At 42.9% G+C, this 21,559-nt stretch overlaps 1 protein-coding gene and 1 non-coding gene across 3 annotated transcripts in view; both read right to left on the bottom strand.

Moving 5' to 3' along the window:
* Positions 1-21,559, bottom strand: part of TTC19 (tetratricopeptide repeat domain 19) — a 29,068-nt gene that overhangs the window by 2,099 nt on the left and 5,410 nt on the right. For both annotated transcript variants that reach the window (XM_070393248.1, XM_070393250.1), the window contains 3 exons: positions 20,369-20,463; positions 1,909-2,063; positions 174-336 (listed from right to left, as the gene is read on the bottom strand). In XM_070393248.1, the coding sequence (XP_070249349.1) occupies positions 174-336; positions 1,909-2,063; positions 20,369-20,463 (413 nt within the window). The remainder of the gene's footprint in view (positions 1-173; positions 337-1,908; positions 2,064-20,368; positions 20,464-21,559) is intronic.
* LOC138995233 (U1 spliceosomal RNA) lies at positions 12,863-13,026 on the bottom strand. Its single transcript, XR_011468563.1, has one exon. It is a non-coding gene; the product is annotated as a U1 spliceosomal RNA (small nuclear RNA).

The raw sequence follows: 21,559 nt of genomic DNA, 5'->3' as shown, positions 1-21,559 counted from the left end.
AGCACAATGGTATTTCTGCCAAACATACACCCTTTTTTGTATTTTTCAACTAGCTTTTAATTGTGGAGCTTCCTCACTGCCCTTGCCACTGCTTAACACCATTTCACAGATTTATAAATCCAGTAACTCCCTCCCTAACGAAATCAAGTGGTCAAGATCACACAGCTCCCTACCTCTGTGCATCAGAACTGCAGCCAGGTTACTCAGCACCATGTGCAGCTCAGGATGTCCTACTTGTCTTGCCAGATCTGACGCCCTCTGCACGTAGGCACAGGCCTCATCAAAGTGGCCTTGTGCATCCAGGGTGGTAGCCAGGTCACTCATTAGCACAATGGTCTATACAAGAAAGACAAACAGGCAGCTTCTCTATTAAAAAAACACCCACAGAGATTTAACGTTAATTTGGAGTCTGATAACCTTCCAATATATACTCAAGATTTCATCTGTCCTAGCATTCCACAAAAGGGGAGGAGCATTAGCCACTAACAAACAGGTGCCTTTATCATTCACACTGTATAATGGGCAGCTTTAGTTCGACCCTCTGGAAAATGACACAAATCTAGAAACTAGGAACAAGATAAATATAATTTACTAATATAACTAATATTAGAAACAAATGAAAAATAATAGCAAAAAGAAGCTATAATATCCCATTAAGGTTCAGCAATCTTTTTTAAAATGGATTTGAGAGAGAGAGAGAGACACATCTATTTATTCCAGTTATTTATACATTCATTGGTTGGTATTTTATGTGCTGTCACTAGGGATCGAACCCAAAACTTTGGCATACTGGGATGAGGCTCTAACCAACAGAGCTACTGGGCCCAGGGCAGTTCAGCAATCTTAAGAAGCCAGCCACTGCATTGTAGAATATCATTCCTACTGGTGACCGAGACTCATCAAGAAGAAATAGGGATAGCCCAGCCAGTGTGGCTCAGTGGCTGAGCATCAACCTATGAACCAGAAGGTCAAGGTTGGATTCCTGGTTAGGGCACATGCCCGGGTTGTGGGCTCAGTCCTCAGTAGGGGGCGTGCAGGAGGAAGCCAACTGATGACTTTCTCTCATAGATGTTTCTATATCCCTCTCCCTTCCTCTCTGAAATCAATAAAAATATATTTTCTTAAAAATAGAAAAAATATATCATCCACTTTAGGAAGATTCCCATTAAAAAATTTTTAATGTTGGTACTAAGAGAGGCAAGTCCTCCTCTTCTCCATTAAGGGGACTCTATAATTAAGCCCTAAATCCCTTTCCTGAAGGTAATTCATAGCCCAATAACTTGCCCTGCTCATCTACCCCAACCTTGAGACATGTCCAGTCCAGTTAAAATTGTGTTGGCAATACCAAGCGTTCACAAAGTGATCCACTTGTTACCTCTACAAACGTTGTCTGATAGAGGAGAGACCCAGAGGTGATTTCAACTCAATTCCATGTGTTTAGTGTTCTAACCGAAAGCTTAGCATGCTTTGCTTAAATTCTGTCAGTAGTCTTAAAAATTTTTTTTAATGTGCTCCTCCCTCTCCCCCGCCGTTTCCTGTCATTCACCTGTGAGGCAAGGGAGGCGAGGATCCTCAGGAGTTAAACTGTTCCACGTCAGATTCAATATTCTGAAATACTGTGCTGTGTACTATGAAGCCCAGAAGCACCTGGGAGCCTGGCCAGACCTGCTTTTAGAGAGGCTGCTCTGCTGTGGGAACCAATCCTCCCTCAAAAGGTTCTGGGAGACCCAGCCAGTGACCAGCAGTCCCAAATCCTTCCTCAACAAGCAGGTGGGGGCGGGGGAGTGGCAGGAGATGAATGGACTGGGGCATGAGGAGGAGGGCATCCCAAGGACCACCTGCTGATTACATCCCCAATAATGAGGCATTCCACACCCAGAAATTCTGAAACCTGTTTTCCTCTCTTACCTGTGGGTGTCTTTCTCCTAGTATTTCTTCAGAAATATGCAAAGCTTTTTCATACATCCTCTGTGCCTGCGATGGCTGCTTGGAGGACAGAAGGTAGCGAGCATAAGCATCTAAGCACATGCCGAGGAGGAGGCGGGTGTTGGCTTTCTCTTCCACTGAGAAGGAAATAAGAGCGTTGCTGGGATATAACAAGTGCAATACAGAAAGCGAGTCAGAGAACTGGCCAACCTACCCCTCATTTTTCTTTTTTCCAGGAGCCAAAATATTTAACAGTCCAGAACCCACTGAGTGTTTCATGACACTGAAGTACTCCTGGCCTGACAATTCTGGTAGATTAACATGTACATTGTTTCCTGGACCCAATTTCAGAGAGAGAGAGACAATGTGTCACCTGGGCTTGGTTGTAACCTGGGCCTCTGACAGAGTACCTACAAACTGGAATTATCTAACTACCCTTCCAACTCAGGATGCCAATTGCAAGTCCGGGTGGTTGTCTGTACCTCTGACTGGCTATAAGTCAGAGGGCCCCGGGACCCCCTCCTTGGGTTTAATTAATTTGCTAGAGCAGCTCACAGAACTCAGAGAAACATCTTACTCACTAGATTACTGGTTATTATAAAAGGATATAATTCAGGCACAGCCAGACGAAGCAGCATTGGGCAAGGCACATAGAAAGGGGTGTGAAGCTTCCACGCCCTCCCTAGGTACACCACTGTCCCAGCACCTCCACAAGTTCAAACCAGCACCTCCACAAGTTCAAACCAGAAGCGCTCCAAACTCCATCCTTTCGGGTTTATGTAGGCTTCATTCCATAGGTATGACATTAAATCAGTGGTTCCCAAACTTATTTGGCCTACCGCCCCCTTTCCAGAAAAAATATTACTCAGCGCCCCCTGGAAATTAATTCTTTTTAAATTTTAATAGCAATTAAACAAAGATATATGTATTAATGTTTCTACCTTTTTCGTAAAACATAGTAAAGAAAGGTGTAAATTATAAACATTGAAGTTTGAAATTATGAAACTATTTATTGAACTCAGAATAGAAAGGTAATACAAAAAAAGTTAAAACAAATGCACCTGTGGCCATCACCGCCCCCCTGGATCGCTGCAGCGCCCACCAGGGGGCGGTAGCACCCACTTTGGGAATCACTGCATTAAATCATTGACCACTGGCCTCTTTTCCCTTCCTGGAGGTCAGGAGGTGAGAGTGAAAGTTCCAACCCTCTAACCATATGATTGGCTCCCACTGGCAACCAGCCCCCATTCTCAGGGACTTCCAAAAATGCCTCATTAACATAACAAAAGACACTTTGCTCACTCTTCTTTTTCTTTGTTTCTTTTTTTTTTTCCCTCTCAACACTTAGGAAATTCTGAGGGTTTGGGAGCTGAGAGCCAGGAACTGTACAAACCACATAAGTATATGTGAGAAATATATATTTGGTCATCCGAATGACCATATATGTATTTCCTATAAATCACAACCTCGCAATGTCCAATTAAATGACAAACTTTTTCCCACTTTTTAAATAAGTTTGAGTCCACACACTGATTAAGTGTTTGAAACTAATATTTAGCAGATACATGTGAAGATAAAACTCAAAGTAGAATGAGTTAACAACAAAGAAAGTCTAGGGCCAATGAAAGAGTTTTAAGCTGCAAAGAAAGCAATGTATTAAGTAAGAAACCAGAGAACATCAGACTCATGAGATGGAAACTCAGAGACCAAATTTAAAGATCCATTTTTTGAAGAATAACAATAAAGGCTGCGATGATACAGCACCTGTTGATACATTACAGAACTGACTACATGATGTCTGGAAAATCTTAAACACCAAGTGCCACATAGGACTGGAGAACACAAATCCAGAGGACAGTTCTGTCTGATCAAAAATGAGAATCAGCAGACAATAAAACAGAGGCCTCACCCTTAAGATTTTACATACTTAATCCCAGACTATAAACTCAGTCGGTTTAAACTACTTGTATGTCGAGTGTGCGCCACCTCCGAGCCCTGCACCTGTCCCTCCTTTGCCTGGAATTCTCTTCCCTAGAGACTGCCAGCTGACTTATTCCCTCTCATTCTTCAGATTTCTTACCAATTAGGCCTTTCCTGACCCCTCTATAAAACAGTATACTCACTATACACATTCCTTCAAATGACATCTACGTAGCACTTCATCTTTGGATATGTTATCAATTTACTGGATAGTGTTGATTATGTGTTTTTCCTCCACTAGAAATTTAGCTGTAGGAGGCAGTGACTGTTTTAATGGCTGTATCTCAGTGCCTAATAATGTGTCCAGCATGTAGCAGGTATTCAGTTAACTATTTCTTGACTGACTGGTTGAATGAATGGACAAATAAAAAGAAAGCATTAAAAATAATAAAGGTACTGAACTACATATGGAAAGGATATAATAACACAAAATTAATGTTAATTACAGAATTAAACAACACTGTCACTCCATTGATCTATGATAACTCAATATAGAGCTGTCATTACAACTCCGTAAGAAAAGGATGGACTGACTAATAAAGCAGTCCTGAGCCAAAACCTGTCCATGAGGGGGAAAAAATTATACTGCCCCTCATACCACATTAAGAAACAAACTCCAGGTAAATTAAAGACTAAATGGGAAGCCAAATATTTAGAAGAGACAATCTTTCTGACCTTAGAAGAGTGAAGGATTTTTTACTAAAGATACAAAAAGCACAAACTATAAAGGAAAATATCAAAAGATTCTATTATGGGCCCTGGCTGTTAGCTCAGTTGGTTAGAATGTTGTCTGACATGCCAAGGTTGCAGGTTCCATCCCCAGTCAGGGCATATATAAGAATCAACCAAAGAATGCTTGAATAAGGGGAACTGCAAATTCATTTCTTAATCTCTCTCAAATCAATTTTTAAAAACAAATGTTAATCGCTCTGTCAAATGTCATATGTGAAAAGACAAGGCCACAAAGAGCTATGCAACCTACAGATATAAGATGATCACATACATAAAAAATGCTCAATCATTAAGAAAAATACAACCCGTCCAGGCGGGTGGCTCGACTGAAGCATCATTCCGCATACCAAATGACTGTGGGTTTGATTCCCAAACAGTGAGTGCAAAGGAGGCAGCCAATTGATGTTTCTCTCTCATATTGATGTTTCTGTCCCTTCCTTCCTCTAAAATCAATAAACATACCCTCGGGTGAGGATAAAGTAACAAAAAAGACAACGCTTTTAAAAAATAAGCAAAGGATACGGAGACAATTATCACAGGAATTTGAATGTTCAAAAAAATCCTTGAAAAGAAAAGATATTCTGTATCTCATTAGTAATCAGAGAAACACATTGAAGCCACAGTAACATTCCCTATCATACCCACCAGATAAAAAAAAATGTTAAGTCCAACAATAAAAATATAGAATTTACAAGAATGCTAGCACATTGCTAATGAAAATGTAAACAGGTAAAACCATAACAATAAGCAATTTGGTAATAACTAGTAATGTACCCCAGCAATTCTACTCCCAGGTCCATACCCCAGGGGAATATCTTGCACATGTGCCCAGAGACAAAGGTTCAAGAATGTTTAAAGAGATATTATTTTCCACCGCAAAACATGTAGAACCTACATATCCATCAACAGGAGAACTGGAGTATATTCACATGATGGAGTCCTATGCCACAGTTGCAGTGCATGAACCGATTAGGGCCGCCTCTAGCCTGTGTCACTGCAAGAATGGAAAGAAAGGCTCACCTCATCCCTCACTACCCATGCCAGTGGGCTTACTTAGAAGTCACCACTCTGCTGCTCTAAGTATCAACATGGATAACTCTCAACAACATAATGATGAGTGAAAAAAGAAACTGTACAGTATTCCATTCCTATAAAATTTAAAGACACATTAGCCCCATTATTTACATGATATCTACAGTGCAATAAACAGGCATAAGAATGATAAAGACCAAAACCAAAATCAGGGTAGGAGTTATGTTGAACAGGAGTACACAGGGATTTAAACTTACCAACGTAAAGTTCTGAAGCACATATAGTAAAATACTGTACTTACTCTACTAGACGCAACAAAGCTGAAGGTAAATGTGTACAAGCATTGGTTAAAGTCTCTACACATTATTTTTGCTTGAAATCTTTAAAAAAAAAAAATACACTGGAAGAAGGAAAGCACAGAACCAACTTTTCTGAATATGTTAGTAACATAGAACAACTAGAGAAATTCCCAAAACACAGACAAAACTGAGACAGTCGAGGGTAGATATAAAAGGACAGAGAAGAGAGGCCAATATACAAGTAAATGACATTCCTGAATAAAAGACTCAGAAAGTAGAACTGTGCAATAATAAAAAATATATTACAGAAGCTCGAGAGAACTGGATCTTAAAAATGGAGGTTCCCCACAGACCAGGAAAAATTCATTAAAAAAGAAAATGAACCCCCTAACCTTCTATAATCTATAATAATAAAAGGGTAATATGCTAATTAGACCGGACGTCTTCCGGACAACCTTCCTGATGAAGCCGGGGCTGGAGGGAAGCCAGCCCAGGTCCCAGGTTCCAGCCGGCAGCTGGAGGAGGGAAACACCCCGGGTCCTGGTTGCCTGCTGGCAGCCGGAAGTGGGAAGGCCGGGTCCAGGGTGCCAGAGGGAAGCCGGTGCCGGCAGCCAGCGGAAGGAAGGCCTACTCTTGCACGAATTTTAATGCATTGGGCCTCTAGTATGCTAATAAAACTTCTGACTCCTACAAAGCAACCAGGCAGGAGAAAACAGGTTGTCTACAGAAGGAGGCAAGTAAGTTGGCTTCAGGATTCTCTGTAATAAATCCTAGTCTAAAATTCTAGGTTAGAGAAAAAATACGTGGGCAAAGGGAAAAGTAGAAGAATGTTAAATTGTACTCACCTTAGAAAAGAAACTGTAAACAAATTGTTTTTTCAGAGTCAAATATGTCTTGAAATTTTTAGGTTACCTCTAAGAGAACTGAAAAACCATGTATATACCTTCTTTTCAAAATATAAATGGAGTTTAGTGAGGAAAAAGTCCCTATAGTAGCAACCTGAAAACAAAAGAAATAAAAATGAAAAGCATTTGCCTCGCCGGTTTGGCTCAGTGGACAGAGGGCTGGCCCGCAGACGGAAGGATCCCAGATTCGATTCAGGTCAAGGGTGTGTGTCTCGGTTGCAGGCTCAGTTGCAGGCTCAATCCCCAGCGCGGTTGGGGCATTTGTGAGAGGCAACCAATAAATGTGTCTCCCACATCGATGTTTCTCTCTCTCTCTAAAAATCAATGGAAAACTATCCTCGGGTGAGGATTAACAGACAAAACAAAAAAAAGAGGGAAAATATTTTTAACTACAAAAATCAGACCAAATATCACTTTTAATATTAATTTAAGTAAGTTTTAAGATTATCACAAGACAATACTCAGATTAGGTTTTTAAAAAGTCTAAACATAACCTTCTATAAAAGACATAACAAATGACTCAGAAAAAGTTAAAAGAGTAAAATATAGTCAACAATGTAAAATGAAAATTTGTGACAAATGGGACAAAAAATCATTTTTTCTGATGAAGGGATAATGAAGATATACACTGAGTGGCCAGATTATTATGACCAACCCATCAGTACTTCCTTGGGCCACCTTTTGCCTTCAATACTGCGGCGATTCTTCTTGGCATTGACTCGAGATGTTGAAAGGTGATGCGAGGAATCTGACACCATGCCTGATGAATAGCACTGTCCAGTTCTGTGAGATTTGATGGTTGTGGAACTAGCTGCCTGATGGCTGTTTTAACTTCGTCCCACAAATGCTCAATGGGATTGAGATCTGGTGATTGTGGGGGCCACCTAAGCAAGGTAAAGTCTCCCTCATGTTCTTGAAACCACTCCTGCACAATATGAGCACCGTGGCATGGCACTTTGTCTTGTTGGAAGAAGCCATCTCCATTGGCATACACCATCAACATGATAGGATGAAGTTGATCAGCAACGATACTTAGGTATGTTGTGCTATTCAGACGTTTATAATGATCTGGCCCTCTAGCAACTTCAGCAGGAAATTATAGCTAATTTGCCTACAAACGTCAGATGGTCATAATAATCTGGCCACTCAGCGTATATCTTCAGTGAAGATATACTAGTATCTAGGGCTGCTTAAACAACAAAGATATATGGATAAAGAAAAAAAATCACAAGAACAAAAATTTTGTGTAGAACTAAACAAAATCAGCAAGAAGATTTGGACAAACTATAAACTAACTAGACTTAACAGATATATAGCACACCCCATCCAACAACAAGGGAATACACTTTCCTCCCAAATGCACATGCAACATTCTTCAGGAAAAAACTATTAGGCTATAAGTCTCAATAAAAGGACTGAAATCTTACAAAGCATGTTCTCTGACCACAACAGAATGAACTTAGAAATCAACAACAGAAGAAAATTTGAGGACTTCACAAATATATGGAAATTAATCAACATACTCCAAAATATCCTGGGAATCAAAGAAAAGAAAAATCACAAGAAAAGTAAGAAAATATTTTGAGAAATGAAAACGAAAACACAACATACCAAAATCTATGTGATGCATCTAAAGCAACAGAGGGAAATTTATAGCTGCACATGTCTATATTAGAAAGATCTTAAACCAATAACCTAATCTTCCACCTAATAAACTAGAAAAAGAGCAAAATAAAATGAAAGCAAGCAGGAGACATAATAAAGATTAGAGTGGAAAGTAATGAAATAGAGAAACAACAGAGAAAATGAAAACACAAGCTGGCTCTTTTTGCAAAGATCAACAAAATTGACAAGGAGAAACAGAAAAAAGTAATCAGGATGCTGCTGCATAAACTGAGACTGGTAAACATAATATAGAGAAGGAAAACCATTTAATAAATTATATTAACACAACATTCCAGCAACTCTTACATAGTATTTAATGAATACTAGTCACAGTCCTAGAGCATATAATTCCTGTAACAACTCCAAAAGGTAGGTTCTACTATTATTCTTACTTCATTGAAAAGGAAAAGTTAAATAACTTGTCTATAGTCAAATAAGTAGCAGAGCCAGATTTCAAACTCAAGTTTCAGACTTCAAGCACTCATAAAAGTAAATATGCCACTTTCCAGAAATGTTTGATTATTTAAAAAATGAATGAAACTTTCAGCCCAAGAAAAGGAAGAGGAAGGAATCAATGGAAAAATATCTCTTAAAAAGAAATAACTCCATAAAAATAAGAACTGGGAAAGGAATAGGTTCCAGGTACATAGAGAATATGATAAATTATGCTTTCAAAATATAATTTCATAAGGAAGTTTCTTCTAGGAAAAATATCCAGCAGTATACCGAACAATTAACCAATTACTAGAAAGCCTGGTTTGCTCTAGATATCTACACTAATAAAAGAGAAACATGGTAATTAGCGTACGACTGCTACCCTTCCCATTGGCTAATCAGCATATCCTTATGCAAATTAACTGTCAGCCAAGATGGCGGCCGGCAGCCAGGCAGCTGGAAGCGAACATGAGGCTTGCTTGCTCCAGTGACTGCAGACTTCAACGTTCCCCGCCTGACTTGCCGGCCTCTGAGCTGCAACTCTAAGAAACATTGTAACAAATATAGAAGCTAAACAAAACCCAGAAACCAGCTTTCAGCCAGCCGGGATCTCAGAGCTGGAGTTATACATTGTTTCGATTATAGAACGGCAAACAAACCAGATACCTGCTTTCAGCAGCCAAGGCCTCAGAGCTAGAGCCAGAGCTAAAGTTGGCCCAGAATAAAAAAAAAAAAAAAAAAGGAGCGGTTGGGAGCTTCAGTCAACTGCCTGCCTGAAAGCAGCCCTCAGCCCCTCACCCAGACTGGCACCTCAGTGGGGACCCCCCACCCTGAAGGGTGTGAGACCAGCTGCAAACAGCCATCATCCCCTCATCCAGGCTGGCCAGGCACCCTAGTGGGGACCCCCACCCTGATCCAGGACACCCTTCAGGGCAAACCAGCCGGCCCCCAGGCCTCTATCCTATATAGTAAAAGGGTAATATGCCTCCCAGCACCAGGATCAGCGTGACAGGGGGCAGTGCCCAAACCCCCTGATCGCCCTACAGCTCTGTGTGTGACAGGGTGCGGCGCCCCAACCCCCCCCTCCCCCACAGGTCCTGCTCTGTGTGTGACAGGGTAGAGCCATAACCTCTCCATCGGCCCTGCCCTGAGTGTGAGAGTGGCGGCGCCCCAACCCCCTGATCCGCCCTGCTGTGTGTGTGACAGGGGGCGGTGCCCCATCTCCCCTATCGGCCCTACTCTGTGAGTGACAGGGGGGAGCTCCTCAACCCCCTGATCGGCCCTGCTCTGTGCATGACAGGGGGGAGCTCCCCAACCCCCTGATTGGCCCTGCTCTGTGCGTGACAGGGTACGGAACCCCAACCCCCCTGATGGGCCCTGCTCTGTGAGTGACAGGGGGCAGTGCCCCAACCCCCTGATTGGCCCTGCAGGGTACGGAGCCCCAACCCCCTGATGGGCCCTGCTCTGTGCGTCACAGGGGGTGGCGCCGCAACCTCCCCATCGACCCTGCCTTGAGTGTGATAGGGGGCGGTGCCCCAACCCCCAATCAGCCCTACCCTGAGTGTGACTGAGGGTGGCATCGCAACCTCCCAATCCACCCTGCTCTGTGCATGACAGGGGGCGGCGCCCCAACTCCCCAATCAGCCCTGCTCTGAGCCCGACCAGGGGCTGCACCTAGGGATTGGGCCTGCCCTCTGCCACCCAGGAGCAGGCCTAAGCCAGCAGGTCGTTATCTCCCGAGGGGTCCCAGACTGCGAGAGGGCACAGGCCGGGCTGAGGGATGCCCCCTCCCCTCCCCCCGAGTGCACAAATTTTTGTGCACCGGGCCTCTAGTCTATATATAAAAAACGACAGCAACCAAGCGGCAGAACAACCAGAATGACCAGTTGACCTGTAGCTATAACGCACACTGACCACCAGGGGGCAGACGCTCAATGCAGGAGCTGCCCCCTGGTGGTCAGTGCGCTCCCACAGTGGAAGCCTTGCTCAGCTGACTGGGATGAGCGGTGCTCACATAGCAGGAGCAGCCTCTCAGAGGGTGGGTCCACAGCTGCTCAGCTGACGGCACTCCCACAGCGGGCTGATTCCTACAGGCCACGCTCCCCCACCAGTGCACAAATCCGTGCACTGGGCCTTAGTATAATAATAAATCTGTTCATACAGTTGGCACCAAATTAGACAAAGTTGTCCATCACCACTATTATTCAATGTGGTCCTGCAGCTGCAGCCGATGACTGAACTTAATGGGGGTGAGGGAGGGGGTGGTACACAGAAGTATATCTAAAAGGAAACAGTTATCATGATTTCCCAAATGTATAATTACATATCTGGAAATAGGGTGACTATTAACTGAAAACAAAAAGTTTGGTCAAGTATCCACTTGGAATCAAATGTCATAAAATAACTATCACATCTACGTGAGTAAATCTGTAAGCAAGAGACATCACATTCCTCAACGGGAGACTGCCTCAACGGGAGGCCTGGGTTTTGCAGAGTGTAGGAGAGTCCTCCCAGCACCGCTGCAGTGTGTCTCCTTTCGAGCAGAGGGGACTCCCATCTGTTCGGAAGGGATCCTGGTCAGCTTTTGCCCATGTGGTAATTCCTTTCTCTTGCCACAGCATGGGTTAGAAATGCCCTGTAACCCACTCCCAGCCAATGAGAAGTAAGGATAAATCTATGTGTAGACTTTTAGAAAAAATTACCTCATTCTAAGAGAAACAAAGAAGTCTCCTTTCCTCTGGACGTTGCCTTTTCTGGATGAGATTCCTGAGACCTGGTATAGTCAGTCACTTTCCAACCACAAGGGGAGCACGAATGAAGAGAGGGCCAGCGGGCTGAGAAGGGCCGTGAGGAGGGACGCAAGGAACCTTATCCTGCAGGCTGTTAGAGAGCCATACATTTATAAACTAACCAACAGCCTGCCCCTTCTGCTGAACTGCCAGATACATAAGGTATGTGTCCTTACTGTTTTAACTTAATTAAGTTGAAATTTTCTGCTATTCGCAGTCAAACGGTAATTTATTTATTCAGAAGGCAAACTCCCCCAACTTATAAATATAATAGAAATCTAATAATTCAGTCTCAAAGCACTTTGGGGTCTTGACAAAATGATCTCAAATTCATGTGAAAATATCTAAAATTTATGTAAAAACTGAAAATAAAATGGGGGGAAATTTTGCAAAAGTAGCATTTTTGAGATCTGAATTACCATATCACTATATTTCAAACACTATATACTGTTATAAGTTTCATCAGATGAATAAACCTGAATGGAAAACCCCAAAAGAAAGCCAAGCATATACTTATTAATACATAAGTACATAATGATGATAGATTATCTCTAAGGAAGTAGTTAACAACTTCACACCAAAATAAATTGCACATATATTAAAAAATTAAATGTTAAAACTGTTTAGAAATGAAGAAAAAAATCAGAAGGAAAGATGGGTGAGTATCTGATTTCAAAGCTGAAAAATATCTTTCTAAGCATTAAGCTCTAAAAAAGCAGGGACTTTTTTCTCACTTGCCTCTATGCAAACCCTGAAACAATAACTGGCATAGAACAACTACTCAATCTTTATTAAAAATTAACAAAAGCAAGGAAAATAAACATAAATGAATTCAGGTCTAATCCCCAAAAGATTAAAGACTGTTATAAGTCATACTGTGTAATTCAATTATGTAAATTTTCAAAATAAACACCTCAGTTATCTTCTGTACAGAAGTAAAACTAAAGAAACGGGAATGAATGGTAAAGATTCAGGAGAGCAGGATCTCGGATTGGGGCCAGGCACACACAGGTCTTCACAGGTACTGTTAATGCTGCATCATTATTCTTTAAATTACACAAATAATAGTTTCACTTTTTTATTTTATTTTTTTTTGTGTGTGGGGAGAGCACGAACGCAGTCCCCCACTACCACAAATTAAGCAGTCGAGTTTCCCACATTTGAGGAAATCACAGGGGTCAGCACATCCGGAGTGCAATGGATAAGCCTCGCCCTGGGAAAACCACCTTCCTGATCATGGTATCTCCCCTGCCAGGTAAGTATTCACATTTCTTTTCATTAAAACAAAAAACCCAACAACTCCTAACTCTATACACACCAACAGGGGAAGAAAGGAGCCACGCCCTAGCCAGTTTGGTTCAGTGGATAGAGAGTCAGCCTTTGGATCGAAGGGTTCCAGATTCGATTCTGGTCAAGGGCACAAGCCCGGGTTGCAGGCTCAATCCCCAGTAGGGGGTGTGCAGGAGGCAGCCAATCAATGATTCTCTCTCATCATTGATGTTTCTATATCTTTCTCCCTCTCCCTTCCTCTCTGAAATCAATAAAATATATTTTTTTAAAAAAAAGGAGCCAGTGACCCAGCAATCCACTGTGGCCTAGCCAGTGGTCGGCAAACTCATTAGTCAACAGAGTCAAATATCAACAGTACAACGATTGAAATTTCTTTTGAGAGCCAAATTTTTTAAAGTTAAACTGTATAGGTAGGTACACTGTTAACTTAATTAGGGTACTCCTAAGGCTTAGGAAGAGCCACACTCAAGGGGCCAAAAAGCCGCATGTGGCTCGCGAGCTGCAGTTTGCCGACCAAGGCCCTAGGCCCCCAGAGAAGCTGAGGAGTGAAAGAGACCAAGTACTACGCTAAAGAGAATCTGTCACGTGCATAAAAAACAACCAACAAAAAAAATCCAGTTAGCTACCGACTTCAGAGGAAACAACCACTTGTAGAAAAAAGAAAATGTAATGATGTAATCATGTTAGTTGGACCAGCAACTAGCAGTATTTATGTGTTCTAAATAATAAAAAATACTGCACTAAGCCTGGCCGGCATAGCTCAGTGGTTGAGCACTGACCTATGAACAAAAGGTCACAGTTCCATTCATAGAGCCCGGTTTGCAGGATCCACCCCCAGTAGGGGGTGTCCAGAAGGGGGCCAATCAATGATTCTCTCTCATCACTGATGTTTCTATCTTTCTTCCTCTCTGAAATCAATAAAAAATGTATTTAAAATAAATTTTAAAACCTGTTAAAAAAGTTTGCACTAAATTACCACTTCTCTGTAAGTCAACAGATTCTTAAAATAAATCAAGAAATAATTTTGTTTTTTAGAAATATAAAAATCTCCTATAATTCTACCAAACCAGGAATAATCACTGTCATTATTATAGAATAAGGGTATCATTCAGCCCTTACTTTACACCTATATTTAATCTACCTATATTAGAAAATGATGCTCCTCCTAACTATAATGTTTCATAATCTACTGTTTTCACTTAATTTTTTATGATCCTTCATTAATTACATAGATACATTATGAGGAACAAAATGAGTATCCTAGACCAAGTTGTGTTTTTGTTTTGTTTTGTTTTGCTTGGGTAAAACCATTTTATTAACTAACCAAAGCACTTCATTTTGTTTTCCGATTTGAGGTAAAACTATTAAACACAGTTCTAGACCAAATTTTTATATGATCTGAAGTTATCTATTCTTGATAGAGTTAGTCACGCCAATAAAAAGCATATAAATTTGATAGTGGATTTGCTTTGTTCAAAACTGAGTGGGGATATATTCCTTTAGAAAAAAATAAGATTAAGAATAGTTTCCTCGGCCCCTGTGAGGTAGGGACGGCCCCGGTGAGGTTGAAACAGCCCCCGTGAGGTAGGGACGGCCCCGGTGAGGTTGAAACGGCCCCCGTGAGGTAGGGACGACCCCGGTGAGGTTGAAACGGCCCCCTGAGGTAGGGACAACCCCGGTCAGGTTGAAACGGCCCCGGTGTGGTAGGGACGACCCCGGTGAGGTTGAAACGGCCCCCGTGAGGTAGGGACGACCCCAGTCAGGTCAAAACGGCCCCGGTGTGGTAGGGACAACCCCGGTCAGGTTGAAACGGCCCCGGTGTGGTAGGGACAACCCCGGTCAGGTTGAAACGGCCCCGGTGAGGTAGGGACGGCCCCGGTGAGGTTGAAACGGCCCTGGTGAGGCTCAGACGGCCCTGGTGAGGTTGAGACTACTCCAGTGAGGTTGGGACAAATAAAGGGGACCAGTATAGACTGATGAACAGGGGTAGATACAGAGGCAGAGCAACATTGAACAGAATGTTAAACTACAGTGGGAAGCCTGGGGAGGGTTGGGGGGGGGGGGATTAAGAGACCAACTGAAGGACTTATATGCATGCATATAAGATTAACCAATGGACACAAGACACGGGGCGGGGGGGGGGGGGGGCGGGGGGTAGGGGCCGGGGGAATGTCAAGGGGGGGAAAAAAGGAGACATATGTAATACTCTTTGTAATACTTTAAGAAATAAAAATTATTAAACTATTAAAAAAAATAAAATAAAAAATAAAAAATAAAAAAAAATAAATGTGGAGGAAGGGGCCACGTGCCAGAGAATGCAGGCAGCCCCTAGAACAGCCGTGGGCAAACTACAGCCTGCGGGCCGAATCCGGCCCATTTGAAATGAATAAAACTAAAAAAAAAAAAAAGAATAATGTTTCCTGGCTGGGTGATTCAGCTGGTTGGAACATTGTCCTGTATACTAGAGGGTTCTGGGTCTGATTCTTGGCCAGGGCACATATGGGAGGTAACTAATGTTTCTCACATTGATAGTTCTCTCTCTCTCTGTCTCTCTCTCTCTCTCTCAAAATCAATCTATCTATATATCTATATATATAAAAGCCTAATATGCAAAGTGTCCCCTCGGGAGTTTGATCGCTCGCTATGACATGTGCTGACCACCAGGGGGCGGTGCGGAACAAAGGAAGGCCCCAGCCGGCAGCCCGCAGTTGGGGGAGAGAGGCCCCAGCAGGTAGCTGGCAGCTGCTAGGGACCCTATCCGTGCACAAATTTCATGCACTGGGCCTCTAGTCAGAAGGACAAGCACCTTATGATTTCACTCATTTGTGGAATCTAATGCACAAAGTAGCAAACAATATAGAGATAGACTCATAGACAGAGAATAGACTGACAGCTGTCGGAGGGGATGGGGTGGTGCAGGGATGGGTGAGAAGATGAAGGGATAAATTTAAAAAAAGAAACAAAAAACTCATAGACAACAGCATGGTGATTTCCTGAGGGGAGAGAGGGAGGGAGGGAGGGAGGTAAAAGAGGGTATAGAGCAAGCATGTCAAACTCAAAAGCTAACACAGGCCAAATAAACAAGGTTTAAGTTTATGTGGGCTGCAAAAAAAACCTTCAATTTTCATAGAAATGTAGGTTTATTTCAATAGAGACATGCTGAATACAAAGGGCTGAAATAAATGAGTAATCGTTAACATAAAATAATAGAACATTTTAATAAAAACTAAACATTTTTTCTTGAACATTAACTTACCAGACGTTGAATAACTGCACAAATTATTAAGTGTAACACAAATAAATCTATTTTTCTTATTCTCCAAAAGTGAAATAGTTCCTGTTGCACACACCAAACAAGCCAGTCCAAGACTAATGACAGGGTAATCGGCTGCTAAAATATTCGCTGCTAGCATTAGTGGAGAGAAATGATGCGCCTGTGCATAAGGCGTGTTAAGGGAAATGAATGCAACCTGATTATCGTAATCAGTCATTAGCGAACGTTGTAGTTCATCTATATAAATAAAAATGTAAATGTTCGTTTGTTCAAAATCTTAAATCTCTGAAAGTTCTTCACCGATTGCTTTGAAATCTTGACACAACGTTGCATTCAAATACGCGCGTTTTTATATACCTATATACCTACTATTATATAGATGTCACACCTGTGACAGGTAAAAAACATGTTTTTGAAAAACAGCGCCATCTGTTGGACCTAAAAGCAACACACGCTATACTAAATATTTTACGATGCCATTTCAATGTTTCTGTTTACAATTATAAATTGTAGATAAAATTAACTACAAATATGCGTGTCCAGCTGCAAAACGACTGATCAGCTGAGATATTCTCACATCAATTGCATGGAAATTCGTAACGGAAAGGTGCCGGTTGATCTGACCTCAGGACGAATTTCACTGCCTCATAACTTCTGCAATTTAGTGTCGTCAAAAGAAGAATTGGTTGAAAAAGTATTTCCCGATATTCAAACCAATTATAAGAATCACGATTGGCCGAGTGAACGAGCTATTCTTGCGGCCAAGAACAAAGACGTCTACGAACTTAACAATATCATTCAGTCTAACATTCAAAGCGAGGCAGTCACGTACAAGTCCATCGACACTGTTGTGGAAGCAGATGAAGCGGTTAATGATCCAACAGAATTTTTGAATTCACTCGATCTGCAAGAGATGCCACCGCACGTACTGCAATTGAAAATCGGCGTGCCAATTATCATGTTGCGAAATATCAACCAGCCAAAGCTTTGCAACGGCACGCAGCTTGCTTGCAGTAAAAAAATTAATGAGCAACGTCATAGAAGCAACAATCTTGACAGGACCTTTCAAAGGTGAAGATGTCCTCATTCCTCACATTCCTATGATTCCAACGGATATGCCATTTCAATTTAAGAGATTGCAATTCCCAATTCGATTGGCGTTTGCAATCACCATCAACAAAGCTCAGGGGCAACTTTAGAATTGTGCAGTTTACATCTAGACACGGATTGCTTTTCACATGGACAATTATATGTTGCATGTTCCAGAGTCGGCAAACCAGACAATCTCTGTATCTGCACAGACAATGGAACAACAAAAAATATTGTATACCCACAAGCATTGTGAAATTAAACATATTAGAAACGTGCGCTTTCTCTTTTCTTTCTTTTCCATTTAACCAGACTGAGCCACAGCAACGCATGGCCGGGTACAGCTAGTTATTAATAATTATGTATAACAGAATATTGTAAAAATTAAGTTACGAAATTTTTATTAAAACGTTTCTTACATACTGTTATATTGGCTGGGACACAAAAATATTCATTGTGGGCTGCATGCAGCCTGTGGGCCACGAGATTGACATGCTTGGTATAGAGGGATAAATTGTAATGGAAGGAGACTTGACTTGGGGGGTGGTGAACACACAATTTAAATTTTTTAAAAAGAGAGGCCCATTTCAGACATGTTAAATGTGAGATGACCATCATTCAAGATGTCAGATACACAACCTTACCCATGAGTAGGTAGTTCATGTGCAAGTTGGGGCTGAAGATGACATTAACATGATAGGACTTAAATGTTATCTCCTAGGGTGTGAGGGTCAAAGATAGCCCTGAGGGCTGCTAACTTTAGCAGTGGCAAATGGAAAGGCAAGTGACTAGGGAGGTGTCCCAGAAGCCAAGAGAATAAAGTGTTTGCAATAGGAGACAGTGATCACCAGGTTAGAACTACTAGCAAGTACAGGGGGTAAGACAAGGAATGAGTGCCTCAGTAGTTACGTCGAGGAGAGAACTGGAAGACAACTGAGCAGACAACTCTTCCAGGCACACTTGGGCTTTAGAGACAAGGGATACTTAGGCTGTATCTCAAACATCTTGCTAATGCTTCAACCCGAATCGTTCAAAGCCACAGAGCTTCCTTCCCACCCTGTTCTATTGCTAGCTTAACTTGCTCTTCCCTCCATACTGAGGATGAACTGCAAAATCATGAGCTGCTCTTTATCTTTCATAAGTTGGTGTGTATCTGGGACCAAAAGGTAATTAATTGCATTGTGACTAGAAGCTGAGCCTTCCCTTTCTGCTCTTCAATTTTCCAGAGGTTATGTATATCCTATCTAATAAAAGACAAAAAGGGTAATTGACCATACCTTCGCTACACTTCCCATTGGCTAATCAGGGTGATATGCAAATTAACCGCCAACCAAGATGGCGGCCGGCAGCCACACAGCTAAAGCAAGCAGGAGGCTTGCTTGCTCCAGTGATGGAGGAAGCCAAGGTTCCCCGCCTGTTGCAGCCCGGCTCTAAGCGGCCCGGCTCTAAGCTCCAAAAGCAACAAAGTTTCAATTATAGAAGCTAAACAAACCCCAGATACCTGCTTTCAGCTGGCTGCAGCCTCAGAGCTGGAGTGAGCAGGATGGCAACAATGTTTCAATTATAGAAGCTAAACAAACCCCAGATACCTGCTTTCAGCCAGCCACAGCCTCAGAGCTGGACCCAGCTCTCAGCTCCAGTGACAGCAATGAAGTTTCAATTATAGAAGGTAAATAAATCCCAGAATAAAAAGAAAAAAGGAGAGGCTGAGAGCTTCAGTCGCCGGCCAGCCTGAAAACGGCCCTCAGCCCCTCACCCAGGCTGGCCAGGCACCCCAGTGGGGACCCCCACCCTGAAGAGGGTGTGGCCAGACTGAAAACGGCCCTCAGCCCCTCACCCAGGCTGGCCAGGCACCCCTGAGGGGCCCCCACCCTGATCCGGAACACCCTTCAGGGCAAACCAGCCAGCCCCCACCCGTGCACCAGGCCTCTATCCTATATAGTAAAAAGGTAATATGCAAACTGACCCTAACAGCAGAAAGACTGAGAATGACTGGTCACTATGACACACACTGACCACCAGGGGGCAGATGCTCAATGCAGGAGCTGCACTCTGGTGGTCAGTGCACTCCCACATGGGAGGAGCTCTGCTCAGCCACAAGCCAGGCTGATGGTGCCAGTACAGCGGTGGTGGTGGGAGCCTCTCCTGCCTCCTCAGCAGCACTAAGGATGTCTGACTGCAGCTTAGGTCTGCTCCCCGCTAGCAAGTGGACATCCCCCGAGGGCTGCCAGGCTGCCAGAGGGATGTCTGATTGCCATCTTAGGCCCAATCCCTCAGGGAGCAGGCCTAAGCCAGTAGGTGGTCATCCCCCGTGGGGTCCCAGACTACAAGAGGGCACAGGCCGGGCTGAGGGACTCCCCCCCACCACCGAGTGCACAAATTTTTGTGCACCGGGCCTCTAGTATATATATAAAAGCCTAAGTGACCAGCCAACCAGCCGACTGGCCGGTAGCTATGACGCGCACTGACCACCAGGGGACAGACGCTCAACGCAGGAGCGGAAACCCAGGCATGGAAACATGGAACAGACTGATGAATCTCAGAGGGAAGGGGGAGGGGAGGGTGGGAAGAGATTAACCAAAGATCTTATATGTATACTAGAGGCCCAGTGCACGCATTTGTGTACCGGTGGGGTCCCTCAGCCTGGTCTACAGGGTTCGAGCCAAAACCAGCTCTCCAATATCCCTGGGGGGGTCCTGGATTGTGAGAGGGCACCAGATCTCTAATATATAATAAAAAACAACCAATAAATTATGAACATGTCACCAAGGGGTTAGAAAAACACCAGTGGTCAAGTCATTGAACCAAAATATTGTATTCCAAATCCTCTGCCAAGATCTTAAAAACAGCCACTTAATTTCCCAAATGAATGACTCCCTCCCCTGATGCCCTTTACCACAGATGAGGAATGAAGCCCTCTGCGCAATGTCCAGACAAGGCAGATTCCCCTACCTGACAAAATGTCTTCTGCTAATTCCTTTTCTCTTTCAATTTTTTCCTCTAGAGTTGAAATGCAGAATTCATAGCCAGCAAGAGCAAATTCCTGTCTGTAAAGCAAAGATCAGCATCGGCTATTCACCTTTTCACAAACTCTTTTATCCTCATTTTCCCAGCTGGGGTTTGAATTTTATCAATAAAGGAAGTGTGAAGATGGGAAGGGAAATTTTGTTTAAATCTCTGAGGGATGTCAATCAGCCATTTCTCAAGTTACATATTTTTTTCTAGTCACCCATTTAATGTAACTTAAGACATAAAAAGCTAGGAATGCAGCCATGGTTTTAATAACTGACATAAACAGCAGTTTTCATCATCTCGTGTGAACAGTTGAGTCACTTTTTTGCTCAAAGTAATACTAATATGAATGGAGGCAAAAGCCACCCTGTACTAGGAGTCTAACTAATGACCTCCTACAATTTTTGGAATAACTTTATACGTCTTCCCACCTGTAGGTCTTTGATGAAAGTTTCTTTCACAAAATGGAACCCCTAGCTGTGGCACTGGGAAGCAGTTAGCCTCACTCCAGCCCTGGTGTCCTCCCAGCAGCAGACTGAGTAAACAAGGGTCAACTGCTGGTTTCTGTAAAGAGATGCACAGAAACATGACAGAAACTCCTCCATCCTGAAGCTCAGTCCTGGCTCTAGTTTCTTACCGGAAGTGGCACTAGAAAGCTCAGCCCTTCTCCTCTAGGAAGAACAGGTGATCCCACAGTTCAGAAGCTTCCCCAGACCCAAACCCTGGCAGACATGGTTTGGATCCAGCCAGGACATGGAGCAGGGGCGGCTGGCCACAAGATGCTCCTAGTCAGAGCAAAATGTCCAAAAATGACTTCCCTCCTAATGTCAGTCTCTCTAAGCCTCAGGATCTAACTGTATTTTCTGGTCTCATACTTTTCTTAATAAAACAAAACAAAAAAACACTTTTGCGGAGAGTACAGAGTAATTTATAAACTAATTATTAGTGGCTCCTACACAAGGTTTCACCTCTATAAGACCATGAATTTGTCTTACTTTCCAGTGTGATTAGCTCTGAGCTTCTTACCCTAGGAGTTCACACCCATCAACTCCTAGTCCTGTTACTCCTCCAAGGCAGACTGACCCAGCTGCAATGCTGCCCAGAACCGACCACTTTCAAGCTTTACAAAAG

The sequence above is a fragment of the Myotis yumanensis genome, unplaced genomic scaffold (genome assembly GCF_028538775.1).
Source record: "Myotis yumanensis isolate MYYU_CA2020_CCGP unplaced genomic scaffold, mMyoYum1.0.hap1 SCAF_16, whole genome shotgun sequence".
Classification (NCBI taxonomy): domain Eukaryota; kingdom Metazoa; phylum Chordata; class Mammalia; order Chiroptera; family Vespertilionidae; genus Myotis; species Myotis yumanensis.
This window is presented reverse-complemented; position numbering and strand designations above follow the sequence as displayed.